General features: G+C 40.5%; 1 protein-coding gene across 1 annotated transcript; it reads left to right on the forward strand.

Moving 5' to 3' along the window:
• Positions 1-4,940: 4,940 nt before the first annotated feature.
• Positions 4,941-14,917, forward strand: LOC104486335 (solute carrier family 2, facilitated glucose transporter member 11). The gene is made up of 12 exons (XM_010128996.1): positions 4,941-4,964; positions 6,467-6,565; positions 7,123-7,283; positions 7,901-8,025; positions 9,549-9,678; positions 9,824-9,972; positions 10,585-10,772; positions 11,856-11,966; positions 12,043-12,144; positions 13,268-13,343; positions 14,259-14,386; positions 14,711-14,917. Exons 1-12 carry the CDS (start codon positions 4,941-4,943, stop codon positions 14,915-14,917), a joined length of 1,500 nt encoding a protein of 499 aa, XP_010127298.1.
• Positions 14,918-20,940: the final 6,023 nt, after the last annotated feature.

Raw genomic sequence — 20,940 nt, forward strand, 5'->3', positions numbered from 1 at the left:
TGCCACCATGCCCTCTTCCCCCATCCCCTCTGTGGCAGTGCTTCTATACAACTCCCAGCTTGCCTGACAATGCTATAAAGGGGAATTTCCAATGCCTGAGTTTCCTGTTTGAAAATAAGAACAGCGTGAGACCAAAGGGAACACAAATATAACATTGATTTTCTCCCACACTGTTCTTTTCCCATTCTGCACAGATTTCACAACGTGGTGCAAGCGGTAGTACTTCTGCACTGCACTGAACAGACATTAAAGCCATGGAGCAGATAACGGGATAGACATACAGAAAAACACAAGTTAGGATCAGTGTTCACTATTGGCACTGTACTAGATTAATAGTGTATTCTGCTCTGGTAACTTCTGCTTTCACTTGTCAATTCCTTCTCTCTGATTTTACTCTCTTCTTTCTTTTTCATATCTTCTTTTCAGTAGTCCCAAGCCTTCTACACACAACAGAGAGAATTATCTGTTGTCATACTGGTCAGTGTCACTTTGTCTTTGCTGGTCCTTTGGCAGGAACCAGTCTCAGCAGAAGCACAGCTGGAACGTAACAGAGGGACTGTTCATCCCACACAGCACCGTGCCAGGTTTAAAAGCAGGAGCCTTGGATCACTCTGTCCCTCACTTACGAAGTCCAGCCAGGCTCAGCCATATTTAGCTCCAGTGTCTCCTGCAAGAAGTCCGTTCTTCACAGGTAGTCTTGCTGGGCACCTTCACTACCTCATGGCTCAGGGAACCTTTCCATCTCAAGCATTCGTCGTCCCAGTTGCAGGAATCCAATGTGCCAAACCTCAGGAGGCCTGTTCTCACAGATGCTTGCTATTGCTGCATCTCTTGCAGTTACTGATAAACCAGACAGCGTATGATTAACCTGCCAATATTAACATTTGCATGTTGTTTTAACCCCATGCCAAGGCCTCTCTTTCTCATACTTCTGCAAGCAACATCTCAGATTATTTTGACTACTCATCCTGTCTATCTTTTACTCAAAAGGAGAGATAAGCAAGTAAGCTAGAATTTTTCTTTTTAGCTTTCTCATCTTTGTACTACTGCTTCAGTGTCATTGCTGTGACTGACAAGTTCAGGAAGAAGTTGGACATTTACATGCCATCCAGCCTTACTTATTTCAGTACAGACCCCTGCATCAGGACCAAAATCCCTGTTACAAGCCTGCAGCTGGCATCCAACAGAACTGGGTACGAGCAGGACCATCACAGTTAGTGTGTCAGGGTTATGCTTGTATCTGTTCAAAGGAGATTACGTTCTGTAAATATTATGGCTTCGGTAGTTGTTGCTGTCGTTGTTGTCGAGAGCTAATAAAGCTGGCTAGCAGAGCACAGCCTCTTCAAGCTACTGCCTGCTAGAGCCTTCTCATCCCATATTTTCGCTCTTTTCATGGGCCTACCCTGACGTAGTGGGGCTAGAATAGCTGTAGCAGCAGTGAAAAGAGAAAGAAAAAAGCACGCAAATTCTCTTCTCTTCCTCAGGAAATTCACCCATCATTAACACCTCTCTTCTTGAGGTTCAACACTAAATGATTATGATAGGCATGTCTCTTGTTTTTCTGGGCCACAGCTGACTTGCATTAGATGATGACTAGGACTGAAACTGAAATGATAGCAGTTTCTTTCTATTAAAACCATGTGAAAAGCTTTTAAAAAGACACTTTCTACTTCCTACACATTCTTGAAAATAAGTATTTTCTCAACAGTCAGCAAAAGGGACAGATCACCAGTGAATTGCTTGATTACCAGTCCTGACGTTAGAAGTGATATCACACTTGCAATCCATTGTCTCCAATTTCAGTTTTTTCTTCCGCTGTCTTTTCTAAGTCTATTTCTGCACTTCCGAGGTGCCGTGCATAGCTGGGTTTGAAGAAGGCCCTATTCCATACGTATCACTAGGGGCTGGTCTCTGTGAGTTCCACCCCGCTCTGCTGTGTGTAAGGTGCACTGGATCAGTGCGTTACTCAGGCTCTAGCTGTGCGTACAGTGAAGGGAGTGCTTTTCCTGCCCTTCCAGACCTTTACCAGTGAGCATTTTGGCAGGAAGACACTGCTGTGCAAGGGCTACACTTTCATGGCCTTGGCACTGTCTGTCCTCACAGTTACTCTCTCCCTTCAGGTAAGAAGAAATTTTTAACTATTTTGTTGCCACTGCTGTTTTACACCTAAAGACTGGCTTGTTTCATGTCTCAGCGACAAAACAATCTGGATGCAGACAGCTACAAAGTGAAACTTTGCCATCATTGTCATCATTTTGTCATCATGTTCAAAGTGCTGCAAAAGGAGAAGAAGAAGAAAAAAAAATCTTTCTCTGGCTTTATTACCAGGAAAACCTTGTCCTTTTCTGCTTCCTTATCTTTACGGAGACCCTCATCAGCTCAGACATGTTCATCTACCCCTTCCTTCCAGAGACAAAAAGGATCTTGGTTATGGAAATAACTGAAGAATCTGGGGCTTTATATTTTAGAAAGAGATCTCATTCCTTTACAGGAAATACTTGTCTTGATGAACATATCACCCACACTAGCTTCCAGCTGGTCAGCAGAAGAACCATATATTAAGTGAGGTCATAAAGGACCTTGATCCTTGCAGACTGCAAAACAAAGGCAAATTATTTGTTTTCCTTTATTGGAAAATATCTCACTATTCCTTCATAGACACAAGTGAAATCTTCATGAATGAAAGTCACTCTCATATCACCTTAAAAACCTCAGGGTAGTCAATATTCAATAAGTCATCCTAACGTAAAATATGTGCTATGCTAAACTTATAGATTTCAGTTAGGAAATGTTTTGTGCCTAAATGTCTTCTTTAGCTCCAGTCTCTGTGATTTTGCTATTCAGAATTTAAGTTTCAGATTTGGATTATAACTAACCCAAAGTCTCAAATCAAACCTAGAAGCAACCACTGAGTTCCTCTCAGTGTGAAATTAAACTGTAGATGGCTTCAGTCATCCACAATGTGCAATATAGCAGAGATCAAGCTGGCTTAGAACCAAGCCCAGCTTTGAGCTCTTCAGACAAATTTATGACACACCTCATGAAAGTGAGTTTCACAGCAAGCATTTCTTACAGCTCTGCATAGAACAAATTTAAAGATCTCCTTAACTCCATAATAATTCCTTAAACATGAAACCATGTACAACTTTCATAGTGTAACAGAGCTTTTTCTGAAATACAGGTGAAATTCTTAAAAGAAAGGGTCAATTCCATTGACTTGACAAAAAGCAAGAGGTAAATTAGAACAAAATCCTCTTAAAATTGCTGATAAGGTGAAACAGTACCATGCTATACAGTCATATGTAGCTCAGAATCACCAGAAATCTGCAAATATATGAGAGATATTTTACTATGAGCTGGTGGAATTTACTGGTCTTTGAGATCCTCAGTAATCATTTTCAAGGAGTGTGGGAATCCCCCCTACACTTTGATACAATTTGAGAAAAATTACATAATTAAAAGGAAATATTAAAACTGTAAAACAATAAATAGTCAATAGCTATGCAACTTGCATTTTTGTACAATCAAAATGTTACAATTGTTGGTGATCAAAAGAAAATACTAACAAAAAATGCCAAGTCATCCTAAATGCTACTGCAAGCCAGGATAAACATAATTTGCTATGCAGTTATATAGGCAATAGTTGGAATTACACAAGTAACTAAGGTTTTATTATTAACATGTATTTTTTTCTCATTTCTTTAGACTCACAGTATTTGCAGTAAACTCCTCTGTAAATAATTGCATTCTATGTTTTATGAAGGGAAAGTACCAGTCCTGAGGGTGAGCTTGGGAATTTACTGAGGGCTTCAGTACAATCCCATTGCCCCACCTGCCCCCACTCCAAGCCTGAGGAACGGGGAAAAGTCCCTTGGCATGAGTAAGAGCAAGAAAAAGACTCTGAAAGCAGGAACAACATGAGAGCCTCAGGGAAACCTCTTGCCTCCAAGTACTGTCTCTAGCAGAAGCCACATAGAGATGTAGTTTGGGCTTCACCTCACAAGAGAGGAGCCTCTGGAAACAAAAGGTGACCTTTCAATGGTTGCAAAACTGAATTTGGACTTGTTTGTGTCCTTAACGCTCCAAGATGAAACCTGAGAGATTAAGATCCCAGTTGTCCCATCTTAACTCACTGGGGAACATTTACCTGCTTTGGTTACTCTCATGAGTAAGTGGGTCTTACAGTTATCAGCTGTTTCAAGCAGAGCCTTCAGTACTGGATGCTCTATTCCAAAAGCCTCTGCCGTGGCATGGTATCGCTTACTGCCTTTTCACCACAGCTGGCCAGCGAACATCCCTATAAACAACATACAAGAAATGGCCTTCCTCAGCGCAGTCTAACGGATACATAAAGCCAGAACAGCTGAATTAGGCTTTGAAATTTGCTACTTCTATTTCAAGCCCAACGAAGGGCTGTGCGCTTCAGAATTTGCCTATTTTTCATCTAATAAACAATATTTAGTAGACCAATGACTCTGAAACAAAACTCCACATACTTTAATTATTAAGAAATAACAGTATCGTGCCAGCTGCTTTTTGCCTTGTGCAGATTACAGCAGAGCTACTCCTCCACCTGTGTCACAGAAGGAAAGTATTTTACTCTTCCTGGAAAGCTGTTTAGATTTTTTTTTTTTGCCTGAACTGTTCTCCTTTCCCTTTCCAAAGCCCTCACTACCCTCCAGGTGCAAACCTCCTCTGCTTTGAAACTTTCCCCCTGCAGACTGGACTAGATGCAATTATTTCCTGAAATATTTAATCCGGCAGTGTTAACTTTGGCCAGTTGAAGTAAATATAAGTGAGTGAAGATGAAATAGTAAAAATTTAACTCTGGTTGCTGACACCAAATGCCCACTGCCATACCAGCAGGCAGGACACAGAGGCATAGAAGCCTGTGATGACAAAGACACACCACATACTGGACAACCAGCCCCTAGCCAGAGATGACCGGCTTCCTATCAGACCTGGTAAGTACTTGGTGGGGTATTTACATCTGTGACATTTTTGTACACTACTATTTTTTCAAAGAAAACAAAATCAGCATCTCAGTAAAACCAATAAGGCTCCTCCTATTCACTAAAAGCATCTCAGAAGTGATTCTGCTCACTGTTTTGAGATATTACAGATGTTTGCACTTCATAGGCTCTGTCATCCATCTTTGTCATATTTTTATCAACATGTTAACATTTCCTAAATGTTTTAATTTACTGGAAAATATTTGCTTACCTGCTGAAAAAAAGAGTTTTGTTAAATATATCACTAATTACTTATTGCAAGAGGTTATGAAAGGCAGGGAAGGGGACTGGATGTTGGCAGCTGTGGCATCTTGAGAGGGGTGTCTGCGGGAGCCTGCAGCATTTATGTCTTGGCTATGGCTGAGCCTTGAACCCTCATACATCAGTGAGGCACCTCCAATTAGGAAATATCTCTTTGAGAAAGAACAGTGCTCCTGCTGGGCACAATTAACCTCTCGTCCAGGAAAGGGGAATATGGCATGGCTCCTCTGAAAGGCTGGAAATTTTTCATTCATTCGTTTTTCATGTCCTGCTGCAGAGGCTGCTGTAGCATAACCCTAAGTACCATGCTGGTTGTATATTTTTGGATCTGTAACTGACTAAAAAAAAGTGGGATGCCTGTTCTCGTAGCTCCCAAGAGATTAAGATGACCATGCTGCTTGAGACAGGCAGGAGGGGCAAGAGTTGAGAACCGACTATGGTAATAAGAGCTATAAAATACACTTTCCTCCTACAGCACAGCTTGAGCAGAGCCAGTGCAGAAGGGAAATTCTGTGCCAAGACTTTTCCTTGTGGTTCCTGCCTCTCCTTCTAGGTAAAAAAACCCCATGGATTTCCAAGGGCTGCCACACTGATAGAAACCTGAGTGGAAAAACATGCTATAAGCAACATCAGACTGTTGGATTTTTTTTCCCATTTCAGACTTCTTTTTTCAATTTTTAGCTGCTGTGGGCAATTTCAGGAGGCTTTACCACGAAGCTTGAGTTGAGGGATCACTGCCCACTACCCAAGGGCCTGAAGGGGCAGCTAGCACAGCAGCTGATCTCTTAGATAAGATAGGAAAGGTCTGGGTACAGAGGGCCCGGTCACCACTGTAGGCACAGGCCTGAGCTGCAGATAACCTGGCCGCTGTCCAGACAGCAGAGAGGAAAGTGAGACCTCCACTCTCACATGTATTAGCCCTGGAGTGTAGAATTACCTTCAGCTTGCTACTCTGTTGACTAATTATCAAGTAGGGGAGGGAAATGTAGTGGTTTCCATAGATAAAGGCTGCATTTCCTTGAGTTGGATAGGGAAATCATAGGAGGATGCTCTTCACATGAGGGCAAGCAGAGGGAACATGCCTATCTGCAAATCCCTTGAACAAATGAGATGTTTCTGGAGAATGAAAGACACATTCCAAGATCAGCCTGATGTGGCTACAAGCTTAAGAAGGTTTCATTCTGCCTCTGCAGGTACAGTACCAGGGGTTCTTTCAAATGATCGCTGTCTTGGGGATTGGTGGAACATTCCAAAATGGCTTTCAAATTTCGACCATCACCTACATGTCTCAGGTAGGCAAAGACGCACATGGCACACTGGTTAATAGTGGCACTGAGACGACACTCCTGCTTGAGGATGCTCCTTTCTGGCAGTCAGCAAGGGTTTAATCACGGTATTCCCCTCTCATGGTTGTTCACCATTTCTACGCTATCATGTAAAGCAGAACATGTCAAAGTGTTGAAAATAGAAGAAAAGAGAGATCTGCAAGTTGTTGTTTATAGAACTGTCCCTCAGAAGACGCACACTGACCGGGGTGGCATCTGTCTCCCCTATAAACCTACAGCACATGTGCCTGCTTCAGTGGTCTCATTCAACACTATTCTTCACTAGAAGTCCATACCTCAGTCCCTCAGATTTCAAGGACAAAAAAACAAAGAATGAGCTCCTTTTAATGGCAAAATGAACACACCATACTCTATTATAATACGTCTATTAGCTAATGCACAATTTTAGAGTCTATATGAAATAGTGACTTTAACTGAAGCAACAAAATTATGTTCTAAATATAATAAAATACATGGACTGGAATCACAGTTACTGTTAATGAAAATTCTTTCTTCTGTCTCAGCATGTTAAGGCTTTCATTAATGAAACCTGGCTGGAGCGATATGGCCACCCCATCCATCAGGATAACCTCTTGTTCCTATGGTCTATCACGGTGTCCATCTTTGGTATAGGAGGTCTCTTGGGTTCTTCAGGAAGTAGATACCTGACTGTCAAGTACGGCAAGTATGTATGTTTAAAAACAATTCATCAACTGAATCTTAGCTTAAAGAAATGACAGTTGAGGTTTTAAATGTGAGACAGACTTTTAGGCTTAGCCATGGCTGTAATACTGCCAGCTTAGCAGTGGTGTCCACAGATTTTGCTACTTCTTGCCCTTGTCCTGTGGCACAGGGTAATGAAGTGTGCTGACAGCCTGTCACACCAGGTGCAGTTATTGAGGTAGGGTTACTCTTGGCAAGGAGGAAAGGCAGCCCCCTGGATGAAGGCAGCATGGGTTTCTTGGAGGTGCTACTCAAAATACAGCAGCATTGAGATGCTCCTAATGCTACACCAATGTGTTTCATTATGGTTTTTCAAGTGCAGAAAAGCTTTAAGACTTCTCTTAGCTATAAAACCCAGAAGTGTTCTCAAACTCCCAGGTCGAGCCATGTGCCATGACACTGTGAGTCCAAAGTATCCAGTGCCAACAGTGTAGAAAGGCTTATTTTGTCCTGGACCACATATGTATAATTTCACAAAACTAGCAAGCCAGTTTCACCCAAGACATCCTACATGCCAGGAGCTACATGCCATTTCCCTTCCGATTTACAAAAATTCTTTTTGCTTTCTTGCACTTACAGAAAGAAATGTCTCATGTGCAACAATCTACTCATGATAGCAGCAGCATCCATCATGGGCTGCAGTAAAATAGCCAAGTCCTTTGAGATGATTCTAATTGGACGCTTCATGTGTGGAATAAGTGCGGGTAAGTGATTTACACATCAGCAGGCCTTCCCAAAATTTTACATCTTTATTGAAAGTAAATAATAACCCTCCAGTAAGACAATAAAATATTAAAGTCAGTGATCCCTTGTCAGAAGATCTTCTATAACGCCAAGCAATAAAGAGCATAATTACCACTAATTTCACTGACATAAAATGCAATTCAGCTTCTTAAGTGCATAAGCATTCAGAGCTGTCAGGAATGTTTGGATACAATATGAAACAAGTTGTTTCCTGATGGAAAAATATGTATAACATTATCTTAATTTTGGTTAACAGTACTGGAAATGATCTGGTATATGGTTTAAAGCTAGTATTCTCATCAGGCTCCAGAGAACCATGCTGTTAAGGCTATGGCCATTTAATTTTGACTCTGAACATATTTCAGGTATGTTCTATAAGGGCATTCAACCTGTTTCAAAGCAGTAAGTCCTTGAGGTTAGTACAAAGAGCTGGGCATAATCAAACAAAATCACTTCTGGCAGGCAGACCACATGCAGTGAAAACATCCTGTGCTGGTATCAGTATGCCTTGTATTTGTCTCCTACACAAAGAGTTGGTTTTCTTTTCAGTTTGGATATTCACAGAGATGCTTATTTTAACTTGTTTCATTAGAAATTAACGTATATTTTTCAACTAACCAGATTTTTGTAAATTGCTTCTCTGATATACAGTTGTATTGAAGAACCACAGTTGTATTTTGAGAACCAGTCACGCACAGGGGCCCTGCTATGATCTAGAACTTGTATCGTGCCTCATGCAAAGACCTCATTTTTGTTAAAGAGATTGTGTAGCTCCATTGCTTTACCTTCACATAAAGCCAGGAGAAGAACATGTTGCTTTCAAAACAGATAAAAGGGGCTGTGACCACCATATCAGGAAAAAGCTGTCTCTCCCTGACTAGTTTTCAGCATTTCTGAGATACTAATTACTTCACTAACAGCTGGAAACAACAACTCTGCTAGAAGTCATCAAAGTCATTATTGCTGGGCAGTGGAAAAGAAATACTTGTGTCCCCCCTCAAATCATGTACAAATCAGCACTGAATATATCACTGTATATTTTACTCTGTTATGTATCTACCATACAGCTATTCTACAGCATTATGTCAGAAAATGCTGAGATTATGTGAATTAACTACAAGAAACTAAATAGTTCTACAGAGTGTTTAGTTATTCAGCACTTGTATAATCTATGTCCTTTAAAATATGTTAAGGCTCACAAGAGCCTCTCCATGATGAGACTACACCTACATCACAAAGGGAAAACTGTAATTTCTTAAGATCAGGAAACTGCACCGTGCAAAGAGGACAGGAACAAAACACTTGTGTAGAAATGGTTAGAAAATCTAGTACTGAAAAATCCCACGCATGGGTTGAGGTACGAGCAACAATTTCTGCATGAGGCAGCTATGATCCATACTGCTTAATTATTTACATGCAATTTTCTTTCCAATGGTTACGAATGTCTTCTTTCTTCTCTCCCATAATTCTCTCTCACCTCAAGGTCTTTGTGTTCCTATACATCACCAATACGTTGGGGAAATTTCCCCTAAGAAGCTACGTGGATTTGCAAACTCTACTTCCTCTTTCTTTTGGTCACTGGGAAAAGCCGTAGGGCAAATTTCAGGACAAAGGTATAATACAATTTATTTCTCACTCAATTAATTTCTGTATCCCCTCTACCTTTTGCTTCTTCCTCTGCTTTTCCATCCATGTCTTTCTCTCCTTAAAACCAATGCAATGAACTTTTATTTTACACACACGTTTTCTCCCCACCAGGGAGCTGCTGGGCCACCAGTCCCTCTGGCCCATGCTGATGGCCTCCTGTGGACTTCCAGCAATGGTCCAGCTGATCACTCTACCCTTCTTTCCTGAGTCCCCACCATATCTCTTCATGCATAAAGAAGACCAGGAAGGCTGCAGAAAAGGTAACGGAGGGCTCCAGGTTCCTGTTCCTCACTTGGCTTTCAATTGGTTTGTGGTATTTGCTCTTCCCATACAGAAACAAATAAGCAGGACAAGGTTTCTCCTTGCTCATTTCTAAGACAACTCTGTGAATATCTACTAAGTATATTTTTGTTGTAGTCCCCACAAAGAAAATGAAACTACTTCTCTCTACAGTTCTGTATTACAAAACCTTTTGCATTCAGCTGACACCACCTGAGCGGTCAGTCTGGTGATAAACTATAAATGAGAAATGGCTGTTTGCAGTGCAGGGCTCCACAGGGCACCCCTCAGCTCTGGCTGTTGACTGTGTACCCTGCTCACACCCTGACAGAAGGAGGGAGAAAAGTGGACCCATGGGCAGGGAGGGAGCCATTGTGCACCCCAGTAGGCCCCTCTCTCAGAACAGGTCGCTCTGTGCAGGAGGGGACCAGGGCTCTGAAATCCTCTATAGGATATCTCTGCCTCACACCACAGCCACAGCCCATGCATGCTGTGCTTCCAGACACCTGCATCACCTACTCAACAAACTCTGTAGGCAACAAACAACTGAGACGAATTAACATGGCAGGTCTCACTCTCCTTCTCCTCCACAGCCATAAGGCAGCTTTGGGGTGAAGGCCATCACCAAGCAGAGATTGATGACATCATGAAAGAGAAGGCAACAATGAAAAACACCAAGATCTTGAGTGTCCTGGAACTAATGAAAGAACCCGCTTTCCGTTGGCAGCTGTACATAATAATTATTCTGACCGCCACAGTTCAGCTATGTGGCATCAATGCAGTTGAGTGTATTTCCCCCTTAAAGTCTCACAACAATTTTTGACAACCTTAAAGGAGACATGACAGCTCCCAGGAGCTCCCTCCATTTTTCTTAGGCTTCTCAGGCTACAACTTGCTGTCTGCCAGCCCTCCTACAGAAGGAGCAGCAGCAGTCTGTAAAGCTTGGCCAGGCTCTTCATGTGACATCCCTTTGCCCAGCTCTTGGCCCCTGCTGGAGGTACTTTCCTTGGTAGTTAGGCTTATTTAACAGTCATTTTTGGAAGCTGTTACAAGGCCCCAGAATGCACTCTTACAAATGAGCCCACTCTATATTGGCAAAATCCGCAACGTAGTTTTACATTACTGCTCTCTACAACTGCTGCTATTTGGCCCCCAGCTCTTATCATCCTAAGATGCTGGGATGGCAGTATGCTCACTTTACGTTTAAAGAAAATCAACAAGCACACTCACTGTTCTGGCAGCTTCTACAGTTCACCACCTCTTCCTCAAGCAGCACTTTTCTGGGGTCATTTTGAAGCCACAGCTTTACAATCACCTGCATGAATTTTCTGCCTCTAACATCACGATGCAGCAACATCTGTAAAGGAAATACACAGCTGAGTCTAACACAGCTTAAACTGAAATCCTTATCATCTCAGCATATCTCCAAACAGGAGCAGAGATACTTGAAAAGAAAAGATGCTTGTTTTATCCCCTCATGACTCCATAACCCATGCTCTTCTTTCCTGAAAAGAGTATATCCTCCAATGATGTTTTTGGATGGGCTCCAGAAGTGATGATATACCTGGCTATTTCTGAAAGCCCTTAAATTAGGACTCTGCAAACCTAATTACATTGCAGCAGCTGGAGGTCCTTTTATCCCAGCATTTTGTCTTTTATTGAATTAATTAATTAATTACATTTTACAATGGTTTTGTCTACCAATAAAGTGAATACTACCAAAAAGAGTGCAGAATTCTAGCTCACTCTGAAGCTGAGCTGCATGCTCCTTGGTTAGCAGTTCCAGTGATAGGGCAGTGTCACACAGGTGTGGGTAAGAAATCAGTTGTTTTCTTCTCTTACTGTTTTATGTGCTTTTTTCCAGATTTATTTTTATACTTTTGAAGTCCTCCAGGCAGCTGGCTTTGATGAAAGAATGATCTCCTATATGACCCTCTCTGTTGGACTCTCTGAACTTGTAGCTACTGTAGTCTGTGTAAGTCACATTACTACGGGCATGGGTCACAATTTGCTCCTCTGGCACTGATACCAGTGTGATTTCTGTCCTTCAGAGCTCCATCATCGAGCGACTGGGCAGGAAAGTGCTTTTAAGTGGAGGCTATTGGATCATGGGTTCACTGCTAGCTGGTATCACTGTGACTCTCTCCTTACAGGTAAGGAAACTCTTCTCATGGCAGATTTCTCTATCTGTTCTATTGATAACCTCTGCTCACAGGCAGGGCCATGCTGCTGAGAAAGGAAACTGAGGCTTAGAAGTGCTAAAATAACTCTTGTGTTAATAGCTTACCCTCTGGGAGGGGAATATCCTAAAGATCCATCTTGTCTATACGTAGGATTAAACCCTCTCTCAGCAAGTACTCTGTTGTACTCCTGCCTTCCTTTCAACATGGTCCCATGAGATCAGCAAGGAGCACATGAAACACTGGGAGACTAGCACTGATTCCCGATTTCATCAGACTGCAAGCACCAAACACCAGCCAGCATAGATCAAAAGACAGTCCTAGGAAAATGGCCCTTTCTATTCATGCAGTTTTTAACAAGCAACAACAAAACTCCAGACTCTTCGCATCAGTTAATTTGAAATTTAACTTTGCTGCAAAAGCTACTGGGAATGCATTTATTTGTTTACAGATTGGATTCCAGTTCGCCTCTATAACACTGTGTCATTGCTGTAGCTTCTTCAGAAGCAAGTCTCCTGGGTTACCAGTATCCATCCAAGAACTACTCTACAGACACTACTGTAAAATTAGCCTCGAAGCAAGGTGGCAGCAGACTTCCATTTCTGTTTCATTCATGAAGGATCTCAAACATAGGAGGGAGATCTCTTTTTTTCCTAAAGCATTGAGTATTGTATCTTCTTGCCTAATATCTAGGAAAGTTCCATTTCAGTATCAGTTATTAAACCTATCACTTAACAAAAGTGAAGAAAGATACGATTTGGCCTTCCCATACCTGTGAGGACTGGGGGAAGTACCATGGGGTTAAGAGGAAAGGAGGGCAGGGTGGAAAAGTACTATTCAGATTGCCTTTAAATGAAGGTTTCCAAGCTTGACAGCTGCTCTACACTAGCACACCTGCTTCTCTGCTCACCTAAAAAAAAACCCTCCCCGCTCCATCCACAGGAAAAAAGCACTCACATCTCTCTGACAGTTCCCACACACTGTATATTTTTTCTTGAGGTGATAGTGTTGGAAAACAAGCAGCATTTCTCTCCTACGATTGTTAACAGATTTCAGCCAGAAGTTTGTTATGTTGTTTGGGTTTTTTTTTCCCCAGGACTGGTATTTCTGGATGCCATACTGCAGCCTTTGTCTCATTATCTTGTTCGCAGTTGTCTTTGGAGTTGGGCCAGGTAAGTTCTTATTCAAAAGAAATAAAGGAATTGAGTCATGTGAACTTATTAATATGGCTAGGAAAATACTGCATAATGCTGCACAATATTTAGCGTAAGTTCATTTAACCTAATCTTACAGTCATTTAAACATTGTGAGTCCAGTCATTTGCCATAAACTTCAATACCATCAGGTTTGGATTTTGATAACAAAAGAAAAGGAACAGAGCAAAAAGTGCTTACTGGAAAAATACAGCAAAAATAGAGCAAAAGCAGATGCATAAAGGATTTTTAAAAAAAATACTAAGAAAAAAGAAAGAAAAATAAAAGCAAGAGTTTTTAAATTCAATATTCTATAATGTTACATCTTATCCCCCATAGACAGCAGTGCAGAGACCTACTTTGGAGTTACTCTTTTCCTAGCATATACTACCTGCTCCTCTTTAAAAATTTTTTTAAAGCCTAATAATTTTTAAAACATTTGCTTTCCCGTATCGCAGGGTTGAATTATTTTCCTAACTCAAAGCTGTCGATGTCCTGTTACTTCAAAACATAACCGAAATGCCCAGGAAGTGAATCCGGTGATTTAGCAGTATGTGCTAGGAATTCTTGTTAGCAACAATAATTGTTATTCCATCCTTACACAGTTTCTTTCATGAAAAGATGTCAGACTTTATCAGGTGTTAACTACTTAATTCTTGGAATCTCCCCAGTAATTCTTTTTAATATTTTACTACTTCAATATACTGATGTCTAGCAGTTTATAAGATGCCATAAACATTTTCTTTTCTAAAAAAGAGTGACATACTCAAGTCTTTTGAGTGCCAGTCCATGACAGTAGCATCTATTTGCTGGCTGTGTAACAGTAACACTCAATCCAAGTGTTCAAATCAAACATATCAACAAGTAATAATTTTTATTCTTCTTTCCTTTCAGCTGGTGCCACAGTTTCCATTAGGGTTGAAATTTTCAGGCTTTCAAGCAGACCACCTGCCTTTGTGATCAGCTCAATTCTCAACTGGCTGGGTGTCTTTGTGATTGGAACAACCTTCCCATTCATTGTGGTGAGTGACTTTCCCTGGGACACTTCCCAGGGGCGGTAAGCTGGAGTCGGCCACGGGAGCAGGAATAGCAGCAGGAGATGGAAATGCCATATCAGTTTATAGTGGTCTTAGAACCTGCTCTCCGAAGTCCACTTTTGCAACTGAAGGGCCCTGTTTTGCCTCAGAGACTTATTCAGAGTGAAATATTTGTCACAGGTCAAAATGCAAAGAAGTCCTTATCCAATTCAAAGTACTTGGGGACCTAAATGTAAAAACTGTGCCAAGAAAGCAACTAAAGAAAATATATGCTCATCTTGCTCTCTTTCACTTTGTTCTTCCCTGCAGGAAAGACTCAAGCAATTCTGCTTCCTTATCTTTATGGGGGTACTTTTCACTTCAGGGATAATTATCCACCTGTTCCTTCCAGAAACAAAAGGGAAATCAATCATGGAAATCACAGAAGAATTCAATAAGCTAAACTTTAAAAGGAAACATATTCCAACAACTCCAAACCATGTCATGGAGGATTACACCTTCTGCACCAGGCTTTGACGGGCCGTTAGGGGGAGTCAGGCTTTCCCAAAAGGAAATAAAAAAGACTGGCTAGTAAGTCTGTCCAAATGGACTGTCAGCTTTCATATCTGTCACTTACAAGGTTTCCATTTTGCCAAATCAGCACCTTTCTCAAGCACTCCACTCTGGGCAGCTTAGAAGAGGGATGATGGCTGATACTAACAGGATAGACTCATGTGAATCATGAGCATTTTGGCTTGACTTGCTGATGTGTAAATCTCTTCTTAACAGAGCAACTAATACACACTGAAACTACATGTAGAATTTATAAACACTCTGCTGACCACAGAGAAAGGCAAGGCCTGTGATCCCCTCTCTTTCTGATTTCTGAGTGTGTTTTTACAACCCTGAAATGGGAATAGTGAAGTTCTTGGCTTGCTATCTCTGGCTATGGTTCAATCCAGAACAGATTAAAGAAAAAATTTAGTGGAATAGGAGAAAAATTTTTTGTTTCTCTAGGCTCAGCTGAATAATCAAAACTTGCCAGGTTCCCATGCATAATGCCATGTTGTGCTTGCGTTGAATCTAGTTTAACAGACTTCAGCCCTTTGGGACTCAAGTTTTCTATGTTAGCAGCCATCCTTGCTTCAACTTAAATTTAATTTTTTTCTAAAAAAAAATCAGCCATTTGATTCTAAGCTCAGGCTTATTCATGAAAAATTATGTGGAAAAAGTTTCTACACAACTCTTCTCAAGGAACAGTGCCTTTCAGTGGCAATACAGCTAAAGGACTCATGGGTGGGATCCAGTCATCACAAAACACAAGCACCTAGAGTCATTTCAGATGCTCTGTGCCATCTTGCCCATCACCATCATCACCTCGAGTCTGTAGCTCCTTTTGCAGGATCAGCGTTCCCACAGATACCTCGCAGGCTGTGAATCCCACAGCAATTTAGCTGTTACTTTCCTTTGTGTGACTTTTGGCTACCTGGACCCAATTTACCCCAGAAGAACCACCCCAGACTGGAACTCCTGGCTGTAACAGAATACCCGTTGCTTTACAGTTTCTTCTAAGAACATCTGTCCAGTACTTTGCTGTATGTACAGCAGACTCAGCAAAAGCTCAGTCATGTCCTCCAGCTCCTGGATACATGCAGGGGTCCTGCCTAGGGACCTCTCATGACGAACAAGTGATCACATATACTCATATTTCAGGGGCGTGCAATCAGTACAGACTCTTCAGTTATTGTTCACTGCAAGTGTAGATACTCATTGACAGCTGTAGAAATGCCTGTAAACATTTTATGCCTTGAATATTTTGTCAGACGCATACAGCGAGTAAGATTTACAGTACAAGTAGGAAATGTATCTCGAACATAAGGAACTTCTAAGCTGTTCATTTAAGCATTTCCAACAACAATTCATGGTTTAATTTACAGTCTCTCATAGGAGTTTTGTCAATTTTTACAAGCATGTAGTACGCACAAAGATAAGGAAACAAAGTGAGAGAATATGTTAAAACATATCGTGCATATTTTCTAGCTCACAGATTTAGTGTGATATACCATTCCCAGTTATCTCTGTCATAGGAATGGGTACAATATAATTTTCTACACTGATCTATAATCAGCATCTGTGCTTGAGTTCACATACTGCAGGCTTTCAAACTCTGAATGATCTTCAAGGCAACCTGATACCAAGTTCCTAACTGTTCTTCCTGCTACACATAGTTACTGGTAAAAAGAGTTTGTAAGCCATATAGGATAGCATGATCTTGCAAACTACCACAGAGGTTAATTTCACCAGAAACATTCTTTTGAAATATGCAGACTCATAGGACTTCTATTTTATTTAGAATGTGTCTTGTTTTCTGCACGTTTCGCTCTATTAATAAGAGGCTCACACAGTCCTAGTACCAAAGCAGCACTATTAGCAACAACACAAAAAAAGCTAAAGTTCACACTGGAGCAAACTATACAAATTAAAATCCTACCGCTAGACTTGCACAGTAAAATAAGTGGGTTTATCTCTGATATTGCTTTGACTGGTGTATTTTACTTCAACTCAAATAAGGTTATTCAAAATATGAATTCAATTGTTCATCTTAACTGCTGCTTGTTTTTAATGGGAAATGTTAAACATAATAAAAACAGCAGACTGGCTTGTAATAAAACTTCTGGCCTCTGTGAATGTTTCTTTCCCAACATGAGAATCTCCTTTAGGGGCTGCTGACTAGAAAAAAAAAAAGTTATTGCTGTGCATACCTTCCATGATTGGGGTTTTTCATTATTCTTGTCTTTAGTATTGAGGGACACTTAAGACTTCCCACTAAAAGACAATCTATGAAACATTAAGTGTCCTTAAAGTCAGAAAGCTCATTAATTTTGTAGTGTTCCATATATATAAAACAATGTGTTTTAAAACTACCAGTCATTTGGAGACAACTACCACATAGAAAGGAAATCTCAACTTTTTGCAACACTGAATTCTCTTTTCCTAACCAGTCATCCTGAAAACATCCTTCATTCCATTACAACAATACCTGAACTCTTTGGAAACGTAAGCAGAATGGCATTGCATAGCATTGCTGGAGTGACTCTTCAGTGAGCCACTGCTCTGATCTCAGTTATTCATTAGATGCTATTAGGAAACTCTTCCCCATAAGATCCTCACGGGAAGTGAGCGGGTGCCCTATGGAACATTAATGTGACAACGAAGCGGAACAGCTATTTGGAGCACAGGTCAACCTTCGCCTGTGCTCACTGAAGGGTTGTATTCTGGTAACAGTCTGGTCAAGGAGTGAAACAGCAAAAAGATACGGTTCAAATACACATGGGAGGTGACAGAGACAAAGAGGACAGTCATTCAGAAGTGTCAGGAACACTACATGGACATTTTCTTCCACAGACATCAGCTGATAGGTAAGATGTCTCAAATTCTGACTCTGACTGAGACAGATATAAACACTTAAAAACTGGATCAGTGAACTGCTGTCAGCTAGACACAAAAAACCAGATCTGATTGAGTTGGCCTGTATTAAGGAAGGCTCAGCACAGCTTTGCATATATGTGTCACATGTGACTAAATTTGCAAGATAAATTACTAAATGACTTGATGTTGTGAGTTACTGTCCTGATCGCAATTAAGACCAAAGGATATCTGTAAGAAACTAGTTAGCACTAATTAGCAAACTGCACATCTAATAAAGGGGCCCTTAGCACAGTGTAAGTAATAAGAGCACAGAAGCAGTAGAGTAACTAATCAACATAAATGCAAAAGACATTACGCATTAAGGGCATTACAGGAGGAAAACACTTAACCTACCAAAAGCAGGAATCCTAAACAAATGTCAAGAGCAAAGAGTAAAAGTTATGATATGTATAAAGTTTACTAAGCAAAAGTGGGTGAAGTAGAACATAAGAAAGCATGTGGAACAGCCTGCATTTGAGAAGGAATGCCCTGCACTGGTAACTATGTATTATTGCCTCCTTGTGTCTTCCCCCAGTAGCAGCTAACATGGCATTTCTTTCCTTTGTCAGATGCACATTATGTTGTTTCAACTTTGTATGAATTTACAGAAAAGGAAATTAATTCTTAGCCTCAAAGGAACAGTTTCACTTGTGCTCTAACAACAAATTATCTGCTGGGGAACCTAATCTGGAAAAAAACCCACCACAAACTCTCAGCACACATCAACAACAAAGTCAACTTCATGATGAGGACTGCATAACAATGGGAGAAATGTCCAGGTGGTGCTACACGCTACATTTCAGACATTAGCTAGAAAATCTGTAAATATTCTTTGTGTGTGATGTATTTCCAAGTAAATGTGAGTACTTGCATCCAATAAGCCCTTTATGATTTCTTCATCCTCATCTTTAACCGAAGTGTAAAGGGCAAATGATAACTACACTATTTACCAAATTAGTACATACAAAACCCTATTAACTATGAAATAATTGAAGTTAAAGCTGAGAATTTTCTATCTGAAGGAAGAGACAGCATTCCAGATATGGAGTTTACAGGATAGTTTCAAAGCACTCTTCTTTTCATCACAGACACAGAAATAAATATACTAACTAATGGAAATGTCAGAAAAAACTGTGCATGACGTTCAATCTTCCTCTCCCAGCAAAGGAAAATCAGCTGCTATGAAATACTTAGCTGGTCAAGCCAGGTGTGCCACTGTAGAACTATTACGTTTCTAGCCCATTCCAAAATGATGGCGCATTTCAATTCCTTGAAGTAATGATTAAGTTACGATGTGCTTCAGTTGCCATCACATGAAGAGAGAATAGCTCTTTCCTATTGTATGTCAAAGTCCTATAGTTCACTGTCCAAGCCCCATCTAAGATGCTCAACAGATAACTTTATGTTTCTCAGCTTATATTGAAAACTGAGTTATGATTATTGTAATCCTGTTTTAAATCGATGTCTCAGTTCCCTGTCCACCTAGCACAAGATAGAGTTCATGAAGTACACAGGTTCCCCACGAGGGAGACCATCTTGTTTACTTGGGCTAGACACAACCATTGGTTGAAATATTTAATCCAACAATTCTAAACTTTGTACAACAGCTGAAATACATGTAATTAACTGAAAAACCTTTGAAGTAAAATTTAACTCCAATAACACGGGACTAGTTCACTGACACCACTATTGCATAATGCGAGCATTTAGTTCTATTGGCAGGTACTAGCCAGCAAGCAACAGGAACCAGCTCCTTCACAGAAGATGGCTACCTTCTTCTCTGACCTGGTGAGTATCTGGTCACTTTTTCCCAGGGCTCTGGCCTGTAAAGGACCAAGCTAACATAATACTAAAGATACAGATTCCTGTAAGATACAGATTGTAAGCTCTTTTGGGACAGAGACCATCTTTCTTTTCTGTGCTTAAACATCACCAAGAACAATGGGGCTTGGGGCCATAAAAATCATGTTGAATGGTCTTTTCCATGCAACAAGACAAAATAAAGATAAGATAAGATAATAAAATAAAATAAAATAAAAACTAACAAATGTCCTGGCAGTTCCACCACTGACAATGCTACGGTACTTTTGTCTTCCGGATTACTGAAAGTAGTACTAATTATTAAGCACACTGATTACTTCCTAAAGTAATAAATACATTAACTGTACTGCAAAAGGCTAAGAAAATAATGACATAAGCTTTTTAAAAAAATACTTTCCTCATTTCAACCAAAGATCATTAATATCATCCATCAAGTGCTTCCATAGTCTTAAACAGGGACGAAGAGATAACTATTTCCTGCTCTGTTCCTCAGCTGCCAGCAAGTAGCTATTTTGCTTTCCTTTCTAAGTACTAAAATTGTTAATTTGTTTGTTTTAATGCTTTTGCCAATTAGCAAATCTATTGAATTTGAGACAGGATTTTTAAGGAAATACAGAGTCTTCTGGTCCACAGCTTCTTGGTTCTTGTCATGTGATAACTTGGGAAATCCAGCTGTGGACTAATTAAGTAACAAGCTCTTGAAAGGCAAGACAAGTATCTCATCAAGGACAGTATCTCATTAGCTTGGAAGATGCCAAGCCCTTCAATATGCAAGCACATATTTTCATCATTAAATAAGTAAAAAAATAAAATACTGAGAATGGAGAAATAAAATCTCAAATCAAAGTCGGGAAGATTTTTATTTGCATGCAATTACAGGGGCTATTCCAAATTATTATCTTCTCTTTGTAGTCCATTCCTTTCTGAAAAAGCTGAATGTTAAAAGGATCTTTTCTGTATTATGGTTAAAGATACAACACAGTCAGAAATGAAAGCAGAGAGTACGACAACGTGTTGTTGATTTTTAATGCTGTACTTTTGCAGCATGACATTATGTACATAGGTGACTGTAGATGGCAGACAGGAAACAGACTCCTTCACACCCAGGACGGGTACCTCTATCCAGGCAGCCGGACAGATGTTGCAGGCATACAGTGAGAGCTGTAGTATCGGGAACATCGTTTGAAACTCCTTTTCCTTCTTACAAGCAAAGTGGTGGATTATTACTCTTACACGAGCATGTAGCCTTGCTATGGCACTGTGGCTGATGA

This window comes from Chlamydotis macqueenii, chromosome 17 (genome assembly GCF_036417535.1).
Source record: "Chlamydotis macqueenii isolate bChlMac1 chromosome 17, bChlMac1.mat, whole genome shotgun sequence".
Taxonomy (NCBI): Eukaryota; Metazoa; Chordata; class Aves; order Otidiformes; family Otididae; genus Chlamydotis; species Chlamydotis macqueenii.

What these genes read in the sequence shown, in the direction of transcription:
- LOC104486335 (XM_010128996.1), top strand. Translation starts at nt 4,941, where the DNA reads ATGACCGGCTTCCTATCAGACCTG. An exon ending in GGGCAAATTTCAGGACAAAG is followed by an intron (nt 9,679 to 9,823) that starts GTATAATACAAT and finishes TCTCCCCACCAG; the next exon opens with GGAGCTGCTGGGCCACCAGT. An exon ending in TGTCTTTGGAGTTGGGCCAG is followed by an intron (nt 13,344 to 14,258) that starts GTAAGTTCTTAT and finishes CTTTCCTTTCAG; the next exon opens with CTGGTGCCACAGTTTCCATT.